Raw genomic sequence first — 26225 nt, 5'->3', positions numbered from 1 at the left:
AGATTCAACGCAAAATGTCTTCCCTCCTGGAGCCCAGGAATCTATATGTTGTTTCTTTTTAACTGGGGCCCCTGTATTGATAGCTTGCCAGGGCATACTGTTCCTTTTGTAGACATTTGCTTCTTATCAAGGAACACAGACAGTCCTGTTCATACTTTATTTTCTCTTTTTCTGAAAATAAAAATCACTGATCATTTCAAGCATTCCTCTCTCCATTCATTAGCGAGAATGCAGACTGATACATTTACAAAAATAAATTCAGTTTGATAATTTATGATCAGGATATTATTAATATAGGTAGATCAGAAATGGACCCAAGTCCTTGTCATTTACTGGAACAACTTTGAAAATATTACATGAAGTTTGTAACCAACATCATGGACTATCTTGCCAATGATCACGTACTATTTTGCAAAATATAATAAAAATATATTATCTGTTTTTATTGACAGTATAATTTTCATTCTCTCCTCCCTGAGTATATTTTCATCCTATAGATATTTTTGATGTCATGAAGGTTTTTACAGTATGGCAAATTCTTGCTTTCACCAACACACAGAATTATTTCATGGACTCCTGGGTTGGAAGCAGCTACATGCACTAATTCACTAATTGCTTCCCACACAAAGAATAAAGAACCAATTCTGTGCCAGATCGTCAGTAGACACTGAAGTTACTGTCTTGGAAAAAGTCTTCCTTACTGTCACAGAGAAAGTCTTGGTCCCTAAGCAGCTCCCAACGTAGGAGGAAACACCTTAATCTTGTAAGTGCTGTGAGCCTCAGTGCAGGGGACAGTGGGGAGGGAAATGGGGTCACAAGCAGAGAAAATTGCACTCCTATCTCCTAAGGCAGGAAAGCATTTGTAGCTTTGTGCAGAGGAGCTGAGGTTTGGCACTTACACTGGGACAGACATTGGCAGGATAAAAAAAATCAGTTCATTATTTTTGGCCTTTATTCTCGGGTTATTAAGAAGGAGCGGGGCATGAGACTTCCCTGGTGGTCCAGTGGCTAAGACTTGGCACTCCCAATACAGTGGCCTGGGTTCAGTCCATGGTCAGGGAACTAGATCCCACATGCTAGAACTAAGAGTTCAAATGCCAAAACTAAAGATCCTGTATGCTACAACTAAGACCAGGCATAGCCAAATAAATAAATATTTTTTTTAAAAAAAGGAGGGGAGTGGTGGGCATCAGGATTGTATTTAAGAATTCCCTCTGGCTGCTGAATGATGGATGAGAAGGATGAATGGATGAAAGGGAGCAGGCGTGGAGGCAGGGAGTCTAGGATGCTGTTGTAACTTCCAGAAGACAGACGGCAGGAGTTCAGACTAGGATCCTGGCAGTAGAGATAGAAAAAAGTAGGTTAAGAGCTATTTAAGAAATACGGTTGACGTGTTGGGTTGGGGGAACAGGATGTGGGATTGAGTGCAGTGAGAAGTCAGGCCTGGTTGGTGGCTCGGGAAGCAGACTGGGTAAGGCTGTCCCGAGTGGAATGGGCAACACTAAAAGTGGGTCCCATCGTGCAGGGTTAAGATCAAGGACTCCATATGGATACCTCGGTTTTGACCCCTGGGCCCACCGTTTGGAAATGTGAGCAGAGGGGACACACTCTGGGGGGCAGGTCAGGACCAAAGGCATGACATTAGTAGCCTGAAGGGGATCATTCGACCCCTTAGCTGGGACAGATGACCCCCTGTGAACAGGTAGAACAGGAGGAAAACAGGAGGAGAACAGGAGGGGATGGGCCTTTGAGTTCTTGGCAAGGGTAAGGCTGACCTCAGGTGGAAGCCATCTGAGGGGTTGAAGGCACTTGGATTGTGAGGCTGACACTTAGAAGAAAGTTCTGGGCTGGGGCTGTGGGAGGTGGCATTTAGAGGACAGTAGGAAGCACGGCCAGAGAAGGCAATGGCAGCCCACTCCAGTACTCTTGCCTGGAAAATCCCATGGATGGAGGAGCCTGGTGGGCTGCAGTCCATGGGGTCGCGAAGAGTCAGACACAACTGAAGCGACTTAGCAGCAGCAGCAGCAGCATCAGGAAGCACAGCAGCAGAGGAGATAGCCTAGAAATTTTGAGGTTCTGTGTCTACAGCATTCCTTCTGACAACAGATTTTATTAGCCACTCAGTTCCCAGAGGTGGAGATAGCCTGGAACATCATGGTTTCCAAAGAAGAAGAAGGCAGGGTGAAGTTCAGGGACAAGGTTTCAATCAGAGGATGTGAGGGTAGAAAGGCCTGGACAGGAATTCCCTTCTAATGACCCTCTTGCCCACCCAAGGCTGTGCTCCACAGTGGGTTCTCAGCAACCGTGAGGCAAGGACAGTCGTGGCCGGTGTATTGTCTTCTCTTGGGACTGGGCCAAGCCTTCCCGTCAGCAAGATGGGGGCCTGGCCTCTGTGTGAGAAGATCATGACCAGGGTCTTCTTGCTGCCACAGCTGCTGCCCCTCTTCCTTCAAGTCTCCCATGTGAGAGTGACCCTGTAGAAGGATCTTCACTCCGGAGGACAAGATAGCACTGTGGACATATCTCTGAACCTACAATGTCACCCAGGCTCAGACCAAACTTCTCTTGGAGAAAGTACACAAGCCAGCAAGTTTGCCCAGCAACTCTTCAGCCTCATGTTAGAAATTCATGCTCTAAGGCCTTCTGAGTCACTCAGCCAAGAAGGGATTGTGCTGTCCAGAGGACCATAGGGCAGGACCAGCAGCCAAGAACTGTGCCGACCTCTCCTCAGCCTCATTCTTATTGCTACAGTAATATTTTTCTGCTTGTATTTGCCAGAGGAAGGGCCCTCTACTGGTAAGGAAGATGAAGCCGCTCTGCGCTTCTTGTGTGAAAACCCCCTCAATTGGAGGTGACAAGACCGAGGGACAAATGCTTCCCTGCTCCATGCCCTCTTACCTAAGGTGGAACCACTTTGACAGCTATTAAAAAGATAAGCAACTGCTTCTCATTTAAGCTTCACTTAGCTGTGACTAATTGAGAAGAAAACCCAGCCTCTTTGCAATCCCCTGCAACGTTTCCAAAGCAAGCTTCTCACTGGCTAAGCTCTCCTGTCATCCATCAGAGGCTATCACAGCCCTCCAGGGAGTGTACTGTCACCAAGATATTTTGTGGTGCCACAAGCTTCAGAACCACGTTTCTGAAAACACCACACTCTTCCTCTCCGCGAAACTCGCACCCCCGCAACCTGGCCTGGGCTTCAGATGCTAAGTAACAACAATCATGTTAAGAGATCTTTATTATTCAAAAAATAAATAAGATAATCACAAGTTCATTCTGGAAACAATGAGGACTACAGGTAGATACAATAGGTTTCCTTTAAATACAGTCATTTCTCAGGGAGGAGTGTGCAGCCACAGAGCCAACTTCTCTTCCCCCCCACCCCCCACCCCATCAACAGTAGTGGAGACAGGAACAGGGTTGAAATAAGATACTTGATGAGCAACAGCCTGACTCAGTGTGTGTGTGTGTGTGTGTGTGTGTGTGTGTGTGTGTGTGTGTGTGTCTGTGTATGTAGGAGAGAAAGAGAGGATGAGAATGAGTGTCAGGGTGGCTGGTGGGGGCAGGGTTTTGGTTCTCTACTGCCTTATACTTCCTGAAGTCTGCCCCACCTCCACCAGGGCCCTGGGGACCCAGAATCCACCATGATTGAATGTGAGCTGAAGCTCCCCGTTTCCCTTCAGCATCTTCACTGAGAAATCAAATACATCCTCCACTGAAAGACACTGCATGCAAAGAAACAAAACTAAACTTGGCTAATTTTCTGCTGTTTACTCAAATTCGAGCTGTGCATAATGGTGTCTTTTCACAGGACTCTGAACGTCTGTGTCAGTGGAGTTGCTGCTTCAGAATATAAGCTCTTATTGGATCAGGGCCTGTTGGGGTTTCCCCTGCCTGGTAATTTACTCATTGCAGCCCTACATGCCTTAGGATGTATAATAAATAGTTCTCCGTCAGGAGGATACTAGGGTTATAAATAGGCAGTTCAACGGGGGAGTTATCTTAACTGTTTTCCTGGATTGTGAAGACCACCAGCATCAGCCCAGCCGCAGCCTCCCGGCTTACACCGTTCAGAGTTTGAGTAAGCCAAATGATGTGAAGCCGGTCCCGTGGCTCACTTGACTTGGATCAGTCACATTGACAAACACCGAAGCACCCGGTTGCAATTCAAAGACTCCTCCCAAGTGAATGGATTGCTGCCCGCATGGTTTGGAAGAACTGTGGGTGTTTGCAGCTCTCAGTAAGATTCTCTCCGATCCACTTGGGGACTTCAGGCAGAGGCTGGCGATAAATGGAGCTTGATTCAAAGCTTCCCGATTGGAACAGAAGGTGACTTGGGTGTAGATGTAATAGAGTCCTTGTCTTTTCACAGCCAGCTGTTTCCCGTTTTCGAGGGTTACCAGGTTGGTGCTTAGGGTGTAGTATCCTTTGGGGGCCCACTGGAGAACTGTAATGGAGAAGGGGCAAAGCCGTGGTGAGGTTGTGCATACATGATTCAGATTCTCACAGACAATAGAGTTCCATACTGGATACTGGCTTCATACAAGAAGGCAAGTTTTCAGTGTCAGGGAGTCTAAAGGATCCCTCCAGCCCTCAGAGACTATGGAGGAGCCACGGCTGACCAATCAGCCTGGGCTGCACTGTTGGACAGAGCTGGGTTCCAATCCAGATCTTATTCAAGCTTGGGCAAGTCAATCTCCCTGAGACTCGCTGTGCAGGCTAACTCAGGTAACAGAGCACAGGGAGTTTCCTTCTCCCCTTAAAAGCTCTTAAAGCCAATTGACCCTTGAATTTCAGACGGTGCAAATGACTTAAAAAATCCCATGTCATAAATCATGCATGCCAAAATGCTCAAAGCCTTGCTAATATCAACTTTCATATCTTGCTTTCCTTGAAGTTTCTAAAGTCAAAGACTTGCTGATCTCTCTCACTCAGCCACAGCATAGAGCAAAGACAAGACCCCCATTTCTTCCTACCTGATCAGGCTCTTGCAAACCCAATCTGCCTCCCACAGCAACGACTAAAATTAGGCAAGGAAGTATGAAAATAAACCTGTCATTTCACTGTGTGTTTTGATTTCCCATTGTAGTGGGCGCCACCAACTTGAAAGTGCCTGTATTCTTGTGGCTAAGCCAGAGTACCCACCAACAATGTGCCATTTTCTCGGCTGAGATGTTGAGTGGGTTCAAAGTAGTGTGTGCAGCCGATTTCAAATCTCAGCTCCCACAGAGAGCGAGGCTGGGGGGGTGGGGTGGGGAGAACTGAAAGTACTGAGGCATTTACTTCCTTGAGCTGTTTCTTTTTTACTCCTGCTTGGTGGTCTTAGGCCTATCAGGGTACAAGAAGCCACCTGTTCAGACTCACCCTTCCGTAATCAGGAAAGGCATCCTGAAATACCTGACATTGCTTGGGCTTCCAGACCACTCTAGAAAGGCTTCATTATGATCTGTTCACTTTTAGACTATCAGATTGAGAAAACATGGGCAATTTCCCTATCTTCCCATCCACAAGGTTTATTGTTATCAAGTCCTTACCTAATTTTTGTCCTTGCTGTAAGAGGCAGGTCAGGATTAAAGCAGCATGACCAAGTAGGTCTGAGAGATTTGTGGCTGGGGTGGGGTAAGAAATGTGACTCTTCTCATCTGATCCTCTGCAAACCTACCGGGTTGCAGACTGTCAACTACGCTAGGAGCAAGAGCCATCATGGACCTTTTGACAGAACGTGGGAGCACTGTGACATCTATCCAAGGCAAGCTATTCATCTAAGAGGTGTCTCTATAGCTGGCATCCATCCAATCCAGATGAGAGGGTATCACGTGGATGACCACCCTGGACATGTCGATATGGTTGTGATATTCTCCCCTAAGTGTATTTTCTGAGAAAGGGGTACTGGCAGAATTACAAAACATTGTGGGAGTAAGTGTTATTCAAAAAAGGCTTTATGTTACTCTTCTGACAGCTACAGGGAAGTCAGTTAAGGAATGACACTTAAGATTTGTACAGTGCTTGACAGAATAACTTTCTTCCATATTAGCTGATCTGATGCTCAGAGTCACCTCGTGAAGTAAGTGAGACAGGAAACTGCTCCATAGGTAAAGGGACTTGCCCAAGGTCACCCAGCAAGTGGCAGTCATGGTTCTTAAACCTTAGTGTTCAAAACCTTTCTATCCAGCGCTCCTACTCCTGTACCATGATCTGGGATAACTACCTATGTGTTACACCCACTGAGAAGCCCAAGCCACCTCAGAGATGAGGCTGTATCTCCTGTCTCTCGGTTTCTATCTGTTTCTCTGTGTCTCACACACATGCATATGCATAAGCACACGCACACGCACACACACACACACACACACACACACACACACACACACACACATACACACTGCTTAGAACTCCATTCCAGAGCACTGTGCTGAAATTTTCAAAGACTGCTCTAATGCTCTTGGCCTGCATTTATGTAGATGGGAGATTTTATGCTAGTGTGTATATTTCCATCCATTTATCAGATGGGCCACATTCTCCAACACCAGCCGGTATGAGGTACAGATTTGGGAAAAAAGATCTGAGGGCTAGAATCATGCAGAACATATATGGAAAGAAAAATCATTCAGAGTTGAAAAGATTCCAGTATGTCATCTATTGTTACTTCATTGGAAAATCTAACGTCCCGGCACCTATTGATCTTTACAGAATGATTTTACCTTTAATTTCCCTAAGGTTGGCCCCAAAGAGGTGGGGGTTAATCATACAGGGATTGGAAGATGGCAGGAAATACCCCTTGAGGCCCATTTACACACAGTGAAGAGGGGTTAGAATGAGGGATGCTCCCAGTCAAGAGGTCACTACCTGCCATCTCTTCTATATTATCAGCATAAGGGTCCTTCCACCCAGTAATTCATCACTCAGAATCAGCCACAGAGCAAGAACCTAATGAGAACATCAGGATTGCTTTCCACTGCCTTTTGTCCCTTCAAGTCCCATCTGTGCATTTGAGCCCACTTTGAAGACAAAGGCAAGCGTGTGAGACGTGTCTGGGGAGCTTTGTAAATTGGGCCCCAAAGGAAGAGAGAAGCCTAATCGTTAGGCTGCCTGACTGTAGCCTCCTGGCCTGCCCCTCACTCAGATGACTGATGCGCAGATGCTTTGGACTTACCAGAGGTTGTTTTACTACTGGCCTCACTGATGACATGTGCTGCTATTTGAGGCTCCTGATCACCTGAAATGAAACCAAAGGCCAACTGTCAGGCCAAAGAAACACGAAACTGGCCACCAAACAATTTGGTCTAGTTCTGCAGCTGGGTCATAGAGACTGTACTTAAACAGGTTATGTGAAAGGAAGCATAAGATGGCCTGAAATCCCTTCCACAGAGGGCAAAGTTTGTTTCTAAAATCTAAACAATCGAATTGATTATTTCCACTGAGCCCAATTCTTCCAAGAGAAGTTCAGTACTTGACTTCGCTTTACATAGACTGGCACAGGCTAAAGATAAGTGATCCTCTTTAAACACATTTTGAATCTTACTTTGAAGAAACCTGCCATCCATTGGTCATCTTCGTGAGCCCCAAGGTCATGCCTACACACTTAGCTAGTAAGATGCTTACGGTGTCTGATTTGGTCAAGCACTGGCCACAGTATATCTACTTCCAACCATTGCTTGTGTAAAAGACTTGCTCCTTAATTAGCTGTGCTGATCTTCTAAGTACAGACATGATGTGGAAGTTCCTTTTTTTTTTTTTTTTCCAGTAATGAGCTTGGAGCTGGACACCTTGTAGGTGTCCTATAAATACTGAGTCAAGTTGTGTGACCTAAATGACTGGATTTGTTAAGTATGTATTTTCTCAAAGGCTGCTAGGCAGCACCCGCATGAACTGGTTCCTCAAATTTCATGGCAATTAACAGACAATTTGGTACCACTCAACATATTTTACAGTCATTCTGAAAGCAAAACCTTCATGGAAATCAGGCAACCCCTTGCATTCAGACCAACAGTTAAAGCAAGCTCTTTGCCTCAGAGAACAGTATCTGTATCTCTATATGTATGAATGCATATCTTTGTGTATATTAAATTTGTATAAGCCATACCATCTTTACACTGACTTTGTGATATAGTAGTCTCTCTAACAACACCCATCTACCAACATTCCATTTCTCCCGTACTCAGCTGCTCAGGTCACCCCAGGAATTATTATATTGGTTTTGGGTGCTACATTCTAATAGGAAAAGGGAAGTCAGTGTGTCCAGAAAAGGACAGAAAAATCCTGGAAAGGGGGAACAGTGGAAGACACTGAGGAGGTTTATCCTAGAGAAGAAAAGTCTCAGGGGCCATGATTGCCATTTTCAACATCTGGACAGCTGCTGTGTAGAAGAGAAATTATATATTTTGCTTAGTATGGCCCCAAAGATCACAAGTCGATTCAGTGAATGGAGATTACAAGAACAAATTTCAACTCCAGAGAAGAAAAGACTTCTCTTGAGTATATAGTAACCTTCTTTTAATTATTAGAGTCATTCAAAAATGGCCCAGGCTGCTTTATGAGCTAGAATGTGTCTAGACATGTTTGTTCAGAGGGAAGATGGTTAGTGCTAGTGTGAAGGAGATTCATGACCTGGGGATGGTGTGAGATTTGAGGACAGTCAATAGGTTCCCTTCAACTCTGGGATGTTTGAGATGCTCGGACATCAAGAACAGAGCAAAGGACAAGGCTGTCATACTGAATCACTTCTTGATCCCTGAGGTTCTGCTGGCTGTGGTTCCCCATGAAAAACTGTTATTGTTGAGTGATGAATGACACCACTACCAAATGCTGACTGGTCATCTTATCCTCCGAGGGGGCACTAGGCTGTATGGTTGCTGTAAGGTGTTGAAAATAATACAATTTCCTCATACTTGGTATTGTCAGCACTAAAAGAGCACAGCCTTCCCTGTAAATATGTCCACACAAATCCTTTACAAGTAACAGGCACCAACAAAGGTGTTGATTTCGCAGCCGTGTTCCTGCTTTATTTCCAGGGCTAAAGGTTCCCTGATTCAGCTTGGCATCGTTCAATACAGTCAGCCTAAAGCTTCCTTTTTGCTTTTAAGTATTCATAGAAATGGTAAAGAGCAACCTACCTTTGTGCATTTCGAAGTTTTTTTCTTTCTTCTTTACTTCTTTGTTTTGCATTATATCCTAAAATAAGAATCATAGCGAAAGGTCATTTCTACAGGAACTCTGGCAGGGCCTTTAGAGGGAGGTTGCATGCATTTGACGTCTGTCATTACTCTGTTGTCTGTTTCTGGTGAGGATTATCGTATAGACTCTGATCTTGTCATTAATTCCATCCTACTGTAATTCAGAGCCCAGGGCTTTGACAGATGAGCTGACAGCCCAGAAAGCTCAGGGGTAGACCTGGAAACAGAATTTGGGCTCTGTTATTGTGCCAGGCCAGAGGTTGCCATCCCTACCCCTCTTATGACCCCAACCTCCCCAGCTTTGAGAGATATTGACAAATAATGCTGAATGGGGAGCTGATTCTTCCTTGGGAACTGGTAGATAGAATATTACTAAACATAAAACATGGTGTGTATCTATTAGAATAAAATTAGTCTGAAACCTCCTAGGAAACGGAAATAGTAAATTTGACATTGGGAAGAAATCCCAGACCCTGAAAAACCCTCAGACTTTTTTTTTATTTTGTTGTCCATTTCAATGGGCTGAAGAGATTCTCTTGTTGTTGGTTGCCTCATGTGGCCTGTTCTTATTTAGAATAATCTACATAGAAGAAACCTAAGTAATCTCTCAGTGCAGCTGAGATTCCAAGGCAAACACAGTACTTCTTAAGGGGTTGCTTCTCACTAGCAACTGCAGGATGGTTAGAGGCCCTTACGAAAGCTAGCAGAGAGTATCATCTGCACAGGTTGGAAGGTAGTAAAGGCTGCTATTGCCATTTTAAAGATACTGAATAAAAGGTCTGGTGGGCTTAACTGGCAGACATGAGGTCACCCAAGGAGTCTGAGGCTGAAGCCGAGAGTAGAAACTATGAGATCACACTCTGAGGCAGGGCTTAACCCACACCATCATCCTGTGCTCTGAGCACAAAGGAGGAAGGCAATAATATTTTCACATCTTTGGATAATCAAAGGCTTGTGGTCCTTCCCATTACTGGAGTCAATTTTCCACAGCACCCTTCCTTTTTCTTCCTCCCTTAAAAGGAATTAATGTTGTTTCTGCTGAGGGGCTCAGGTGTCAGGTGTGAGAGTATAAGTCATGGAGCCTAATGGGCAACCTGCACCTCAAAATGCTTGCACGAGGCTCAGAGCTTCAACTTTCCACTTGAGCTCAAGGGTGGTGGCTTGAAAGTGCGGCGACAGGAAAATGTTTGTAAGATAATAAGCCAACAAAAGAGTATTTCGTGTCTTTTCAAAAGATGGAGTGTGATGATCGAAGTCGAGATACTTTTAGACTAGGTGGTTGCCCTGGTGTCAGGGCTTGGCCAACATGAAAATGTGAAGTCAGCAAAGTTTGTCTTTTATGCGTCCGGCCTTGCCTTTCTGTGAACTTTCCCCCAGCCACACGCCACAGAGCCTTCCCCCTTCTCTTGCTTCACTCCCCACCTCAACTGACAGACTTTTTAAAGTTGATTTTAGAAAATCTGGAAGGAGTTATTTCTTTCTTAGTGGGAACTCGATTGGCAGGGCTGGATAGGTTGATCTTTAACTTGAAAAGGAGATGCTCTGACCTTATCAAAGACATCATGGGCATTGGCCAGCAGACAATCATGGAACTGATCATTCTAGCAGGCGGTTGGTGGGGAGGAAGATTTAATGTGAAATTATACTAGTTAAAATGCTGCCTCCATTTGCCTAATGTCAACCATGAATCCCATCTTCTGCCCAGAGTGACAGCTCGGTTCTACCTGCCTCAGGAAGTAATTAGTTCCTTGTCCCTAAAGGTGTTCCAACAGAGATGGAGGGACTGCTGGGTAGAGACTGTGGGGAGAAGCAGCAGCTCTGGGTTGATAATTGGATCTGATGAATTTGAACATCCCTTCCTGAGATTTAAACTTTGGATTGCTCTGGAGTAGTCAGATTGTGACCCAGAAGGGAAGCCTGTTAACATTAGCTAAGAATATAAATGATCCAATTTGGGATTATTTTGTTGTTGGCCTGTTGGGTTAAAAAAAGAGTCCGAAATATTTTGTTTTAGAATGAGAAGTTTCATGGCATGGATGTTGGAGTGGGGTCAGTCATTGGAAGAGGAGGAGGAGCTGGAGTATTTTAGGTCTGACTGTCGTGGGCATCGGAGGTACAGATGACATTGACTTGGACTCTACTCCGCAGCAGTGGAGGCAAGAGGCTTCCTCTGTTTCACAGGAGGCACTCTGGTGGACATGCCTGAGAAGGTCTGCCTTTTCAGAATATGAAACTTGGGAGCTGCCACTTTTTTCATGCAAGTATAAGCAGAGAGACCAAACTGACTTTTTCCTTGCTTTTCTCCTGGTAGCTGATTTGGGAAGCTTTGCATATCTGACTGGAAATATAGCCATGAGATATTGGTAATACAACTATAAAACTCTCAGTAAGAGGGAGGAAAGACACCAACAACCATTCTCAATGCCTTTGGGGGAACCGGCCGCTGATCCCAGAATTATAGAATGTCGAAGCTGGTAGTGCTTGGCGGAACATCTCAGCCCTCTCATTGGATAACTGAGAAAAATGAGGCCCAGAGAGGTGAAGTCATCTGCTCAAGATCACACAGTCAAGCACATTTAATATGCTAAGCATTGATCTCAAAGTGGATTTATTCACATTTAAATTTGCAACACCTTCCAATATTCTGTAATACTGGCCAGAAGCCTCAAGGAACCAGAGAAACTCAAATCATTTCCAAGCCTTGCATGTAAAGAGTTAGGAGTCTTCCTCTAAAACCTGTATTCCTGTGGAGAACCTAAAAGCCAGCCACAGATTTGAGCTGCATTCTGATTCCCATAGGTGACTCAGGGATAATCTCCCAGAGTCCTCACTACTGGATTAAATGATATACCAAGGACAGTATAGGAGGACAGGAAAAAGTTCAGAAATAAGATCTCGGGCCGTTCCACTCCTGGGTTAAATGACACATTATCTGTATGTGAGAACTCCTGTTGGTTTCTCTAGCTACCCACCCACCTGGCACAGCACTGTCCTCAGCCTGGATGTGGCCTCCTACTCACAACCCCCAAGTCCCCTGAGGGCCCAAGGTGTTTAACTTTGTTCTGAGGGGCAAATAGGCACAAAGATTTCTAGATGCTGTTCTGGAGAAAGAGCTCCTAGACCCCTTGTCTATGACGATGGGATTAATATTGTAGGCACATCCTCAGTAAACTGTCCCAAAACGCTTGCTTTAGGTACCCGTCATAGGTCACTGATGGAGAAGGAAGTGGCAACCCACTCCAGTATTCCACCTGGGAAATCCCATGAACAGAGGAGCCTGGTGGGCTACAGCCCATAGGCTCACAAAGAGTCGGACGCAACTTAGCGACTAAACAACAACATGAACCGCCGCAGTGACTTAATGCTGGGCACCAGTCTGTTGGGCAAGACGACTTTCAACTCTCTCTTCCTTGGGTCTTGACTGGCCCTAGAGCAGACTGGCTCCATGAGCAGGGGGTATTCTATGGAGTCTGGTTTGAGTGGCACTGAGACAGTCCATCACCCATTGCCCATACCTCTCCTCACAATAAAAGGAAAAGATCTTACTTGCGTGGTACCTGAAATTCCACCATGAGAGAAGCAAAGCGTTCCTTCACATGTTAAGAGTCTATCAGTGTTCAGAAGTCCCCCTCACCCCCAGTGAAGGCAAACCCTTAACTGGTGGCCTGCCAACACTGCAATGGCCAGTGTTTATCGCTTCCCTGGGAAATGGAGACCAGACTCTGGGTCCTCAGTGGGAAGGCACCAAGATTTGGATGGAAAGATAAGACAAGCGTGGTGGACTTCATCCTCTCCCCCGCCCCGAGGCATCTGCCTGTCTGAGCTCACATGCATGTGTGAATGTGCCCAGGAGAGTGTGTATTTTCTCCAGAGAGAGCCTTTTTTGTTCTTAAGGGCATTCCTATGAGCGAGCACACTGTAAACTTTCCTTTCCCTTTTAACCGTAGGGCTTTGGCTTCATTTTTGCTTTTTTATACACACACCCATATACACGTGTGTACATATGTATGTCTACCTGTATCTATAGTATATACCTGACACATGTTTAAACTTTTACATGGTTAGGTTTTAGTTTCCCAACCTAGCAGGTTCACTCCTCCAAAACTTTTCAATGATATTTTTCCCAACGACTGAGGTCCTTACCTTGACCAAGTCTTCAAACCGGCTTCTAATTTCCTCACAGTTGAGTAAGGATAAGGACCCCTCTCCTTTATTGCATCTCTGTATCGTTTTCATGAACACAAAATCTTCATGAAGATTCCTTTCGTCTTCTATCTATTTTTGAAATGACAGGGACATGAGAAATTGTAATTCTGAAGAAGGCAGCTAATGATGCCTCTACAATCACTTCCATGGCCTCAGCAACACAAGGAGGGCTTTGCGAATATAAATGGGGAATGATAACACATTAGTACACTGGACTGGTGCTTCCCACGTGGCTCAATGATAAAGAATCCGCCTCCCAATGCAGGAGACTCAGGCTCAATCCCTGGGTGGGATTGAAAAGGAAATGACAACCCACTCCAGTATTCTTAATGGAAAAATCCCATGGACAGAGGAGCCTGGCAGGCTACAGTCCATGGGTTGCAAAGAGTCAGACACTACTTAGGGACTAAGCAATGATACTGAATTAGAGATATTTAGTATTAGCAGTTTAAAAAGCCAGCAAAGAAAATATGATGTTGCCTGAAATACTTGATAGAAATCATAGCTATTCTAAAGAAATTTCATCACAAATTGTACATTTTTCCATGTATATTAGCAGCAACATTCTTTAATGGTCATATTTCCCATTGCTTCAATAATGACAGGTCATTATAAACACAATCTATAAAATAGTTTTCTGGTGAGCTAATTTGCCCACTTAGTTTTAACATTTGTGATCCAGCGCTTTATAAAAAGAAGGGGATTTGCAATGTGTGTCAATTACTCGAAGTCTAATTACATCTCTCTCTTTTTAACTTTAGTATTTGCAAAAAGCATTTACATTTTTGAAGAAATCATCTTTCATTCCCAAAGTTGAGATATTTTATTTTCTGATGTCCTAGAATAATTAAATGTATGGAAGTCACTTGGTTAATCAACGAATTCTGTGCCATTTTCTTGTATTCAGATTACAGTTTTAGATTCAAAACAGGGTCCAGTTAGCCAGCAGCTTTCACTGTCATTAAGAGAACACCCAAGTGCCAGGGTAAATTTGAGTCTCTGTGTGTGTATGTGTTAGTTGCTCAGTCATGTCCAACTCTTTGCGACGCCGTGGACTGTAGCCCACCAGGCTCCTCTCTCCATGGAATTTTCCAGGCAAGAATACTAGAGTGGGTTGCCATTCCCTTCTCCAGGGGATCTTCCACCCAGGGATCTACCCAGGTCAATATTTCCCCTATTGAGGCTAGGGGAAATATTTGATTGGCAGGGCATTTGATTAGCAGAGCCCACCAGCCCACCAACAAACAACCAGAGACAGAATCCCACTCTTTTCTAAGCAGTGAAAACTAAAATTTGTAGTAACCCAGTGAATTGCCTCAATTCTGCCTGCCCCACCTTATCCTGATAGAAAATCTTAGGGTCGTATTTCAAGGTTGGCGGCTCAATAAAGACCCCTCGCACATCCCTGAGAAAACACAGTCTCCAGATGCTGTGCATCCACAATTCCCACATCCAGACCAGACAAATAATTGATAAAATTTCTCCTTTTCATCCATGATTGATATTTTGTCAACACAGCCAATGATGCCTATCAGTGGAGAGGGGTATACACATGGAAACAGAATAAATCCTAATGGTAGCTTTTTCTTAAGAATGCAGAGCAACCTACTAACTTACTCCACTCTTCTGTTCTACAAGTCCCGCTATTTAAGAATGCACAGCATCTCAGAGGGAAACTGAGCAGCTTACAACTACAATCAGCATTTGAGAATTATACAGAGACCACCACTTCCACTAAAAGTTGCAAACTGGGGACTTCTCTATGTCTATGTTAACCTGAAGCACTATGAATTTTCAGGTCAAATTGATGCTTTCCTTCTCTAAAATTAGAAGAAAAATAGTTGTCTCCATCAGAAAAAAAAAATAGTTTACTTTTTAAGCAAAATATTAGCAAATCATTATAGCTAATGTCTCCACAGTGCTTATTTTGTGCCTGGTTCTGGTCTTAGCTTGAATTTAATCTATGAGGTGAGTACCATTATCATCCCCATTTCTCAGATGTGGAAACTGAGGCATAGAAGTGTAAAATAACATGCCCGGGATCTGAAAACGAGTAGGGGATTGAGTTAAGATTTGAACCCAGCAGTCTAACTCCACAGCCAAGGGTCCTGACCAGAGAAAAGAATAGAATATCTCACTAGCTAGACCACAACCACTATGCCACGAGACCATTTATCTACTTGGCTTCTTAACATTGTCCATCATTTGGGTAGCACTAAATCCAACCAACCCACACATCAATAAGAACCCTAAATTTAGTTAATGAAGACCCATGGTTCATCTTACCTTGTCCAATCTTCTGTGAAGATACACAGCAAAAAGCGCTGACCCAATCATCTGGGTGATAAGAAAAACTGTAAGTAAATACATAAAAATTTTCATACTGACAGGTGGTCCAGTGGCCACAGAGCGGGGAGAAGGTTGACTGTATGTTTCGATCATGCTGCGTTAGAGTTGAAATGATGTCTTCTGACTGAGAAGATGGCAGAGGCAGCATGAGAAGACTGTCAAAGTGGCCACCTTACTCAGGATTAGTTAAGAGCGCACAATCGTCGCAGCCCACACTTCCTGGAAAATGTGCTTCGCAGTCTTCTCTCCCAGCAAAAAAGTTACGTAAAGGTTTTTTTTTTTTTTTAACCTACCCATATCATTCACTTCCAGGCTTTCCCTTTCATTAGTAAAGAAGAAATAAGTTTCTTCTTCCATATATTCATTCTTGCCTTGAAATGTCATAGACTCCTTAACAGACAATGGCAGTATTTTCCTATCACTGTCTAACGTATGGGGTTCACCAGTTTCAAGGAAAGTGACAGATGAATCCACCAGCAATAGGCTTATTTCAATTTCAATCTTACTAATATAAAGCGGGAACCTGGTAGATGGAGAAAGAAAGAAACACCAACGGAAGTTTGGATTGATTTTATGACTGGCTTGCTGCTGGTTCCTTAAGATTTCTTTCATCTTTAAACCCAACAAAATCCCTGTGGCATTTCAAGTCAAGTCTACACAGCATAAAGCAAAAAGGAGTGCTAACAATTAGTAAAGAAAATTTAACTGGAAAGATAATTTGAGAAAAATACACTTCTTAATGAGAACCTACTGTATAGCACAGGGAATCCTATTCAGTGTTCTGTGGTGACCTAAAGGGAAGAAAAACCCCCAAAACATGGTGCATATATATATATATATATATATATATATATATATATATATATATATAGTGTGTGTGTGTGTGTGTGTGTGTCTGTACACTTTGCTGTACAACAGAAACTAGCACAATATTGTAAGGCAATTATACACCAATAAAAAAAAATAAAAGAAAAATACATTTCTCCAAGGCCAAGAGAAGTAGCTGCTGCTGCTAAGTCACTTCAATCGTGTCCGACTCTGTGTGACCCCATAGACAGCAGCCCACCAGGCTCCCCCGTCCCTGGGATTCTCCAGGCAAGAACACTGGAGTGGGTTGCCATTTCCTTCTCCAATGCATGAAAGTGAAAAGTGAAAGTGAAGTCGCTCAGTCGTGTCCGACCCTTAGCGACCCCATGGACTGCAGCCTACCAGGCTCCTCCACGCATGGGATTTTCCAGGCAAGAGTACTGGAGTGGGGTGCCATTGCCTTCTCCAAGAGAGAGAAGTAGAGTGTTGAGTAATTCAGGCCAAAATTCTGCAATTGAGATTAAAGTAGGAATATTAGGTTGATTTAGACAAGTTGCCTATCTACACTGTTCCAATTCATCAGATAACTGTTGATGCTGATCTGTCGGTTTGGAATAGGGAAAGTAGGCTACAGTTAAGAGACCTGAATTCTAGACCTTGGGGTACCAATGAATTGCTGTGAACCTCCAGCAAATCTACTCTCCCTCTACAGATCTCAGTTACCTCCTACCCAAAGGGGCAATTGTACCTCCTTTGCCTGTCCTCTAGGTTGTTGAGAAATCAAGTAAAGATGTGCCTGAAAGATCTTTGAAACAAGCAATAGCAAAACACTCTCACCTTAAGTTTTCTGGTATTTGTTCAGCCTATGAGGAGTTTTCCAAATGATTGCCAACTCCTTACATACTAGTAAACAGCAAACAAACAACAATAGCTTCCAAAACACCCAATGTTTTGACCGTGATTTGAATTACTGAAGTGTGTAGAATCACCCATTTCTGAATGGCTTTTGATGGTCTTATCAGATTGCCTTTGAAATAAAAACAGCTGTGGAAATCCCGACCCTACATCCAAACCTTTTCTAGAACCATGATAAGATTGCTTTTGTGATTCCTATAAAATTGTTTTGAGAGACAAATAGGAAATGTAACAAACTCCTCTGCTAGGCATGCTATCTGCATAGTTACCACCTGCTCTCTTCCCCTCCCACGCCCTAGCATCCTGTCCTGGGCCCAGATCTCACTACATCTGCCAAGTAGGTGGCTTCAATGCATGTGATAAACTTTGATCAGTCAAATCAGAGGCTTCGGTTCTTAGACAAGGAACCTTAGTTCCACTAAAGGAAAATTATCACGAGAGCTAAAAGGGGCTCAAGGACATCTCCAGGGCCAGTTTCATGCTATGACAGCATGCCAGATTTGCAAGGACCCTGTGACCATCAGCTCAGCCAAGCTCTGAGGGAGAGGTCGCTGGAGGGACCACAGAGATGCTGACAGTGGCACGTTTATTCCTGGGACAAATTTCAAGAGAAAATTATTGCCCTATCTCCCTGCTTACACTTCCTGACTTCTGCTCATAACATTCCCCTGAAACTGCTTCCGCTATTCTCAACACAATGGTTTGAGTTGAATACTTTATAGGATTAATTTTTAGTGACCTTTCCAGTAGTCTGTTGACCTATTTTTTTGTTGGCATCCTTCTGAAATCTCTCCCCTCTTGCCTCTTAGTATCCTTTTTCGTGTGCTTCCTTTTCCCCTTGTACCCCTTAAAACTTTGGCATCTCCCATCCTCATGCTCCTCCCACCCTTCCCGTCTTCTCACTCTATATGTTTACCTGGGATGGCTGCCATCCATTTTCATGGTTTTCAGTATTACTTTCATTGTGATAAACCCCAGATGTATACCTGAACCCTGAACTGAAGATTTGTAAGTGCAGGTACCTCTGAGTCCAAGATATCTCCACTTGGACACCCCAAAGCCACCCTGCATCTGCCAGGACCCCATATTAACTCATCCCGCCACTCCACTTCCTATCCAGACTTGTTTTCCCTCCAGACTCTCCCCATCTCAGTGACTGGTACTACTATACTCACCTAATTGTCCAAGACCTAGGAGCCATCCAGGATTCCTTCCTCTCTCTTGCCCAGATTACCCAATCCCAGTGGCTTCCTCATCCCCAAAAGCTTCTTGATTGCCACCACTCCTTTCTAGCCTCCAGGGAAACATCCTAGTCCAGGGCCACATCCCCTCTCTCCTAGATGACTGAATTGATTACCTTGTTGCCTTTCTAGCCCCACCCCGTCCATCTTCCAGAAGAATGTTAACTCTGAATCTTGTCACTGACCATGTTATCTAATCTATTTTTACTCTCCTACAACTCTGCACCTGGACCCAGGGAAGCAGATTGACAGTTTCCTGGCATATTCATCATGAATGGGATTAGCTCCAAATAGACTGATAGTCCTTTAATCCTTGAAGTACCCTCTTTCTCCCATCCTTCCTCTGCCTGGTCCTCTAGATTACTGTAACTTGAGTGCACGCTCAAGTTACAGTCAGTGTCTGACTGACTGAGTGTCGCTCAGTCATGTCCGACTCTTTGTGACCCCACGGACTGTAACCCACCAGGCTCCTCTGTCCACGGGGTTCTCCAGGCAAGAATACTGGAGTGGGTTCCCACGCCCTCCTCCAGGGGGTCTTCCTGACCCAGGGATCAAACCTGTGTCTCCTGCACTGCAGGTGGATTCTTTACCACTGAGCCACTAGGGAAGCCCCCAGATTACTGCAACATTGGCTACCTTTCCAGCTCCCACATTTTAGTTCTATTTTCTGATTCTCTGTCAGATGTCCTTTGTCTAAAGACCTCCCATACCTGTCTCTCCGCGGAGAAGGAGTGGACTGGCCCTGATATTGGGAACCCTTTAAAAATTTCAGTTGTTTACTGCATCCAGAAGTACTTTTTAAACTAGATTACCAAGAAATCTATAGACCTGAGGAGTACAGGAAAGTGCCTTTAACTAAAGACAAATATTGACCATCTTTTTTTTAGTTCACAGAAAGAATCAAGTTAATGGATTGAATTGTTTCATTTTTCAGTTTTTCTTGCCTAAAATTTTCTGAAAAATCTGTCACCTTTCTCTTCTTTCCTTCTTGCTGGTGATTGATCTGCAATAAACAAGCATCAAGGGAAAAACTCAAAGAAACAATGGATCTCATGTATTCTGATGTGACTACGCTTGTGGTTGTGATTTTATATTGATAACCTAGAACACAGTCAGAGTTTCTGCTAGGAAAGTTATTTCCAGTACATAAGAAAGAGTTAAATATATCAGCGTTTTGTTTGTTTTACAAAGGGCCTCTCAAGGACTCTTTTCCCTGAATATGTCTGTAAAACCCTAGCCTAGAGGATAGTGTTTCCATTGTAAGCATAGCACAAGTTCTGACCCCTGCCCACCTTTCTGTCTTCATCCTCCACAACTCACTCATGCTCAACCTTGAGCATCACCCAAGTCCAGCTGAGTTTATTTCCCTAAACATATTGTTTGTTCAAGTTGTCCGCTATGAATATCACGAGTGCATCCATGCGTAGTCACTCAGTCGTATTCAACCCTTTGTGATCCCATGGACTATAGCCCTCCAGGCTTCTCTGTCCATGGGGATTCTCCAGGCAAAAATACTGGAGTAGGTTGCCATGCCCTCTTCCAGGGGAATCTTCCCAACCCAGGGATCCAGTTCGCATCTCCTGAATTGCAGGCATATTCTTTACCCACTGAACCACCAGGAAAGCTCATGACTCCTTCCTTTTTTATTCACTAATGTTGAAGAAATATCCACTCTGTGAAATGAGCCCTCCCAGCTGATAAAATGCCCTCTTCTGTGCTTAATCAATCATAGAGTTTGACATACTACATCATAATTGACTTGTCTGATTTCCCTACCATTAGCTTTTGGAGGAAAGACGATTAAAAAGCAAATCTCAGAATCCTTGCATCCTGACACATTGTAAGGAATTAGTAAATCTTTACCAATTTACTACATTTTCTTTTCAGGGGATAGAAGGGAAAGTGTAAAACGTTCTAATCTGGTAGTACAGCACTGGCGAGGCCCTCTGGTGATAGACATCACAATGCATTTGTTTTCTGTTTTCTTCTATTCCTTTATCTCTCTTTCCTCTAGGATCAGTTTCATTTTCTTTATTTTGGTCCTTCTGTTTTATGTTGACACTTTTCCTCCAATGTCTGATGACTTTAGTTGTCTGGATTCCCCTGGAGGAGGGCATGGCAACCTACTCCAGTATTTTTGCCTGGAGAATCCCCATGGACAGAGAAGCCTGGAGGGCTATAGTCCATGGAGTCACGAAGGGTTGAATACGACTGAGTGACTACACATGGATGCATATTTATGAATCTGTTCGCTTTTATGGTTGGATGGCATGGGTTTCCTCTACAATTGTGTTGATCTGCTTCCCCCACGAGCCTCTCTCTGGAATGGGAGAACTGACTGTGGGTTCTGTTTAAGTGGGTAGGGCTTTTCAACAGGCAGTCTTCCCTTTAGGTTATGTGGGTGGAGAGGTAGAAAGGCTGGGACCCCCACAACTGATAAAGAAGGGCTTTTCTCTGGGGGTAGAGCCCTTTAGAGGGTTTCACTCTTGACTGAGGTTGGTTTTCTTTTTCCTATCCATTGGAGAGCTCTCAGGGACCTCCCTAGGCTCTAGCCTGAGGGCAAAGGCCCAGTATTGCTGCTGACAAAGGATCCATGGGGGTAGGGAGAGAGGAAGAAAGGAGTCACTTGTCCTAGCTGTTCCACTCTAGCACGTTAAAAAAAAAATAGTTGTTTATTTATTCATTTATTCCACTATATTCATTTTATTTTTTTATTTTAATTAATTTATTTATCTTAATATGGAGGCTAATTACTTTACAATATTGTAGTGGGTTTTGCCATGCATTGACATGAGTCAGCCATGGTGTACATGTATCCCCCATCCTGAACCCCCCTCCCACCTCCCTCCCCATCCCATCCCTCAGGGTTGTCCCAGTGCACTGGCTTTGAGTGCCCTGTTTCATGCATCGAACTTGGACTGGTCATCTATTTCACATATGGTAATAAACATGTTTCAATGCTATTCTCTCAAATCATCCCACCCTCGCCTTCTCCCACAGAGTCCAAAAGTCTGTTCTTTATATCTGTGTCTCTTTTGCTGTCTCACATATAGGATCATCGTTACCATCTTTCTAAATTCCATTTATATGTGTTAATATACTGTATTGGTGTTTTTCTTTCTGACTTACTTCACTCTGTATAATAGGCTCCAGTTTCATCCACCTCATTAGAACTGATTCAAATGTGTTCTTTTTAATAGCTGAGTAATATTCCATTGTGTATATGTACCACTGCTTTCTTATCCATTCATCTGCTGATGGACATCTAGGTTGCTTCCGTGTCCTGGCTATTATAAACAGTGCTGTGATGAACACTGGGGTACACGTGTCTCTTTCAATTCTGGTTTCCTTGGTGTGTATGCCCAGCAGTGGGATTGCTGGGTCATATGGCAGTTCTATTTCCAGTTTTTTAGGGAATCTCCACACTGTTCTCCAGAGTGGCTGTACTAGTTTGCATTTCCACCAACAGAGTAAGAGGGTTCCCTTTTCTCCACACCCTCTCCAGCATTTATTGTTTGTAGACTTTTGGATAGCAGCCATTCTGACCAACGTGAGATGGTACCTCACTGTGAATTTGATTTGCATTTCTCTGATAATGAGTGATGTTGAGCATCTTTTCATGTGTTTGTTAACCATCTGTATGTCTTCTTTGGAGAAATGTCTGTTTAGTTCTTTGGCCCATTTTTTGATTGGGCCAAAATAAAACAAATGGGGGGGGGTCCCTTATTTTTCTAATATTGAGCTACATGAGCTGCTTGTATATTTTTGAGATTAATTCTTTGTCAGTTGCTTCGTTTGCTATTATTTTCTCCCATTCTGAAGGCTGTCTTGTCACCTTGCTTATAGTTTTCTTCGTTGTGCAAAAGATTTTAAGTTTAATTAGGTCCCATTTGTTTATTTTTGCTTTTATTTCCATTACTCTGGGAGGTGGATCATAGAGGATCCTGCTGTGATTTATGTCAGAGAGTGTTTTGCCTATGTTTTCCTCTAGGAGTTTTATAGTTTCTGGTCTTACATTTAGATCTTTAATCCATTTTGAGTTCATTTTTGTGTATGGTGTTAGAAAGTTTTCTAGTTTCATTCTTTTACAGGTGGTTGACCAGTTTTCCCAGCACCACTTCTTAAAGAGATTGTCTCTTCTCCATTGTATATTCTTGCCTCCTTTGTCAAAGATAAGGTGTCCTTTTTCTTTTTTGAAGTCTCTCAGTCGTGTCCAACTCTTTGCAACCCTGTGGACTGTAGCCCACTAGGCTCCTCCATCCATGGGATTCTCCAGGCAAGAATACTGGAGTGGGTTGCCATTTCCTTCTCCAGGGAATCTTCCTGACCCAGGGATTGAACCCAGGTCCCCTGCATTGCGGGCAGATGCTTCAATGTCTGAGCCACCAGGGAAGCCCCAAGGTATCCATAGGTGTGTGGATTTATCTCTGGGCTTTCTATTTTGTTCCATTGATCTATATTTCTGTCTTTGTGCCAGAACCATACTGTCTTGATGACTGTAGCTCTGTAATATAGTCTGAACTCAGGCAGGTTGATTCTTCCTGTTCCATTCTTCTTTCTCAAGATTGCTTTAACTATTCAAAGTTTTTTGTTTTTCCATACAAATTTTGAAATTATTTGTTCTAGTTCTGTAAAAAATACCAGTGGTAGTTTGCTAGGGATTGCATTGAATCTATAGGTTGTTTTGGGTAGTATACTCATTTTCACTATATTGATTTTTGTTGCAGTGTATGGGCTTCTCACTGTGGTGACTTCTCTTGTTGAGGATCACGGGCTTTCAAGCACAGGCTTAATAGTTGTGGGGCACAGGCTTAGTTACTCCAAAGCATGTGGGATCTTCCCAGACCAGGGATCAAACCTGTGCCTCCTGAAATTGGCTGGCAGATTCTTATCCACTGGCCCACAAGGGAAGTCCCTACTCCAGATCTTAAATGAGTTACCATGATTCCTTCCCCATCTACCCTGCTCTTTGCATTTACCAACCCTGAGATTGCTGTGTGGTTGAGAAAACCCACTCAGTCTGATTTTTTGAATTGCAGTGTTTTCTGCTGTGATTTCTCTGTTAGTCCAAATTCATTGACTTTTTTACTTTCCAATATCCCTTAAAATTTATTTCATATTGATGTCATCTTTTTTTGTTTAGCATTGTTGCTGTGATTTCATTCTTTTTATATTTATTTATTTTCAATATTTATTTATTTGTCTGTGTCGGGTTTTAGTTGCAGCACACAGGATCTTCAATCTGCATTGCAGCATGTGAATTTTTAGTTAAAGTATGTGAGAACTAGTGCCTTGACTAGAAATCGAACCCTGACCCTTTGCATTGGGAACACAGAGTTTTCGCCACTGGACCACCAGGGAAGTCCCTACATTTACTTTTGACTAAGTAATACATTCACATGGTTAGATATATAAGTGATACAAAAGTGTGTGCAATGTAGAGTCTTCTTTCAGCCTTTTCTGCCTAGTTCTTCACTGGCAACCAATGTTGTCAGTTTCTTAGTATCCTCCAGAGATGCTTTTATGTACATTCAAGCAAATACAGTTATTCTCTTTCACTCTTTTTTACACACAGTAGTATACAATGCACTGTGTGCATCATTCTTTTTTCATCTAACACTATACCTTGGAGATTAGTTTAGAGCAACAAAGTGCTTCTTTTTTATTTTTTTTAAAGAACTGTATAATATTCCATTATATGAATGACATACCACAATTTATCTAACTAGTCCCCTCTTGATGAACATTTAGGTTGTTTCCAGTCATATGATATTAAACAATGCTGCAACAAATAATCCTATACTTATTCATTTTTTATTTAAAATTTGTTAAAATTTTACTTTAGAGTATATTTGATTTAAATGTTGTGTTAGTTTCAGGTGTACAGCAAAGTGACTTAATTACACTGATTCACTTTTTAAGCATTTCTGTGGGATCTGGTAGGCTAAAAATCACACTCACAAACACACACATACACAAGGTTCTTTTTTTAAAATATTTATTTATTTGGCTACAGTGGGTCTTAGTTGCAAAATGTGAGATCTAGTTGGAGTCTTAGCCACCTGACCACCAGGGAAGTCCTATATATGTAGGACTTATATTATATATTAACATTGACTAATCAATGTGTTAACCTGAATACATCACACTCAAAGGAAGATAATTTAAAAGTTATTGTTTATTTTCCATTAGTAAGATCAATGAATAGTTCAGTTCAGTCTCTTAGTCGTGTCCGACTTTGTGATGCCATGGACCACAGCACGCCAGGCCTCCCTGTCCATCACCAACTCCCAGAGTCCACCCAAACCCATGTCCATTGAGTCGGTGATGCCATCCAACTATCTTGTCCTCTGTCATCCCCTTCTCCTGCCCTCAATCATTCCCAGCATCAGGGTCTTTTCAAATGAGTCAGCTCTTCGCATCAGGTGGCCAAAGTATTGGAGTTTCAGCTTCAACATCAGTCCTTCCAATGAACACCCAGGACTGATCTCCTTTAGGATGGACTGGTTGGACCTCCTTGCAGTCCAAGGGACTCTCAAGAGTCTTCTCCAATGCCACAATTCAAAAGCATCAATTCTTTGGTGCTCAGCTTTCTTTATAGTCCAACTCTCACATCCATACATGACCACTGGAAAAACCATAGCCTTGACTAGATGGACCTTTGTTGACAAAGTAATGTCTTTGCTTTTTAATATGCCGTCAAGACTGGTCATAACTTTCCTTCCAAGGAGTAAGTGTCTTTTAATTTCATGGCTGCAATCACCATCTGCAGTGATTTTGGAGCCCAGAAAAATAAAGTCAGCCACTGTTTCCATTGTTTCCCCATCTATTTGCCATGAAGTGATGGGACCAGATGCCAGGATCTTAGTTTTCTGAATAGTAGATGCATAGTAAATTGTGTTATTCACCCTCTTCAAAGCCAGGCGGACTTCCCTGATAGCTCAGTTGGTAAAGAATTGTCCTGCAATGCAGGAGACCCCAGTTCGATTCCTAGGTCAGGAAGATCCACTGGGGAAGGAATAGGCTACCCATTCCAATATTTTTGGGTTTCTCTTGTGGCTCAGTTGGTAAAGAATCTGCCTGCAATGCAGGAGACCTGGGTTCGATCCCTGGGTAGGGAAGATCCTCTGGAGAAGGGAAAGGCTACCCACTCCAATATTCTTGGGCTTCTCTTGTGGCTCAGCTGGTAAGGAATCTGCCCACAATGCGGGAGACCTGGGTTTGATCCCTGGGTTGGGAAGTTTCCCTGGAGAAGGGAACGGATACCCACTCCAGTATTCTGGCCTGGAGAATTCTATGGACTGTATAGTCCATAGGGTCACAAAGAGTTGGACACAACTGAGTGGCTTTCACTTTCACTTTCAAAGCCAGATATTACATTTTAAAGCTTTCAATGCAAAGTCCTGTCTTGCCTTGAGGATTCTGGTTGCACCTTGTGGGATTCTCCATGCAAGTCTACAGCAGAAAGCCTGAGATGGCTTGATATCTGCTGCTTCCATCCAGATGTTGCACTTGTTGGCAAGATTGTAAGATG

The 26225-nt window shown here is 43.3% G+C and overlaps 1 protein-coding gene across 1 annotated transcript; it reads right to left on the bottom strand.

Annotated features, from left to right (window-relative positions):
• Nucleotides 1-4070: 4070 nt before the first annotated feature.
• Nucleotides 4071-15821, bottom strand: CD40LG (CD40 ligand). The gene is made up of 5 exons (XM_052663791.1): nt 15666-15821; nt 13317-13448; nt 9114-9171; nt 7154-7216; nt 4071-4447 (listed from the first exon to the last, which is right to left on the bottom strand). Exons 1-5 carry the CDS (start codon nt 15819-15821, stop codon nt 4071-4073), a joined length of 786 nt encoding a protein of 261 aa, XP_052519751.1.
• Between the last annotated feature and the right edge of the window lie 10404 nt (nt 15822-26225).

Source organism: Budorcas taxicolor, chromosome X (genome assembly GCF_023091745.1).
Source record: "Budorcas taxicolor isolate Tak-1 chromosome X, Takin1.1, whole genome shotgun sequence".
NCBI lineage: Eukaryota > Metazoa > Chordata > Mammalia > Artiodactyla > Bovidae > Budorcas > Budorcas taxicolor.
The sequence above is the reverse complement of the archived record's forward strand: the minus strand, read 5'-3'. Positions and strand labels throughout refer to the sequence as shown.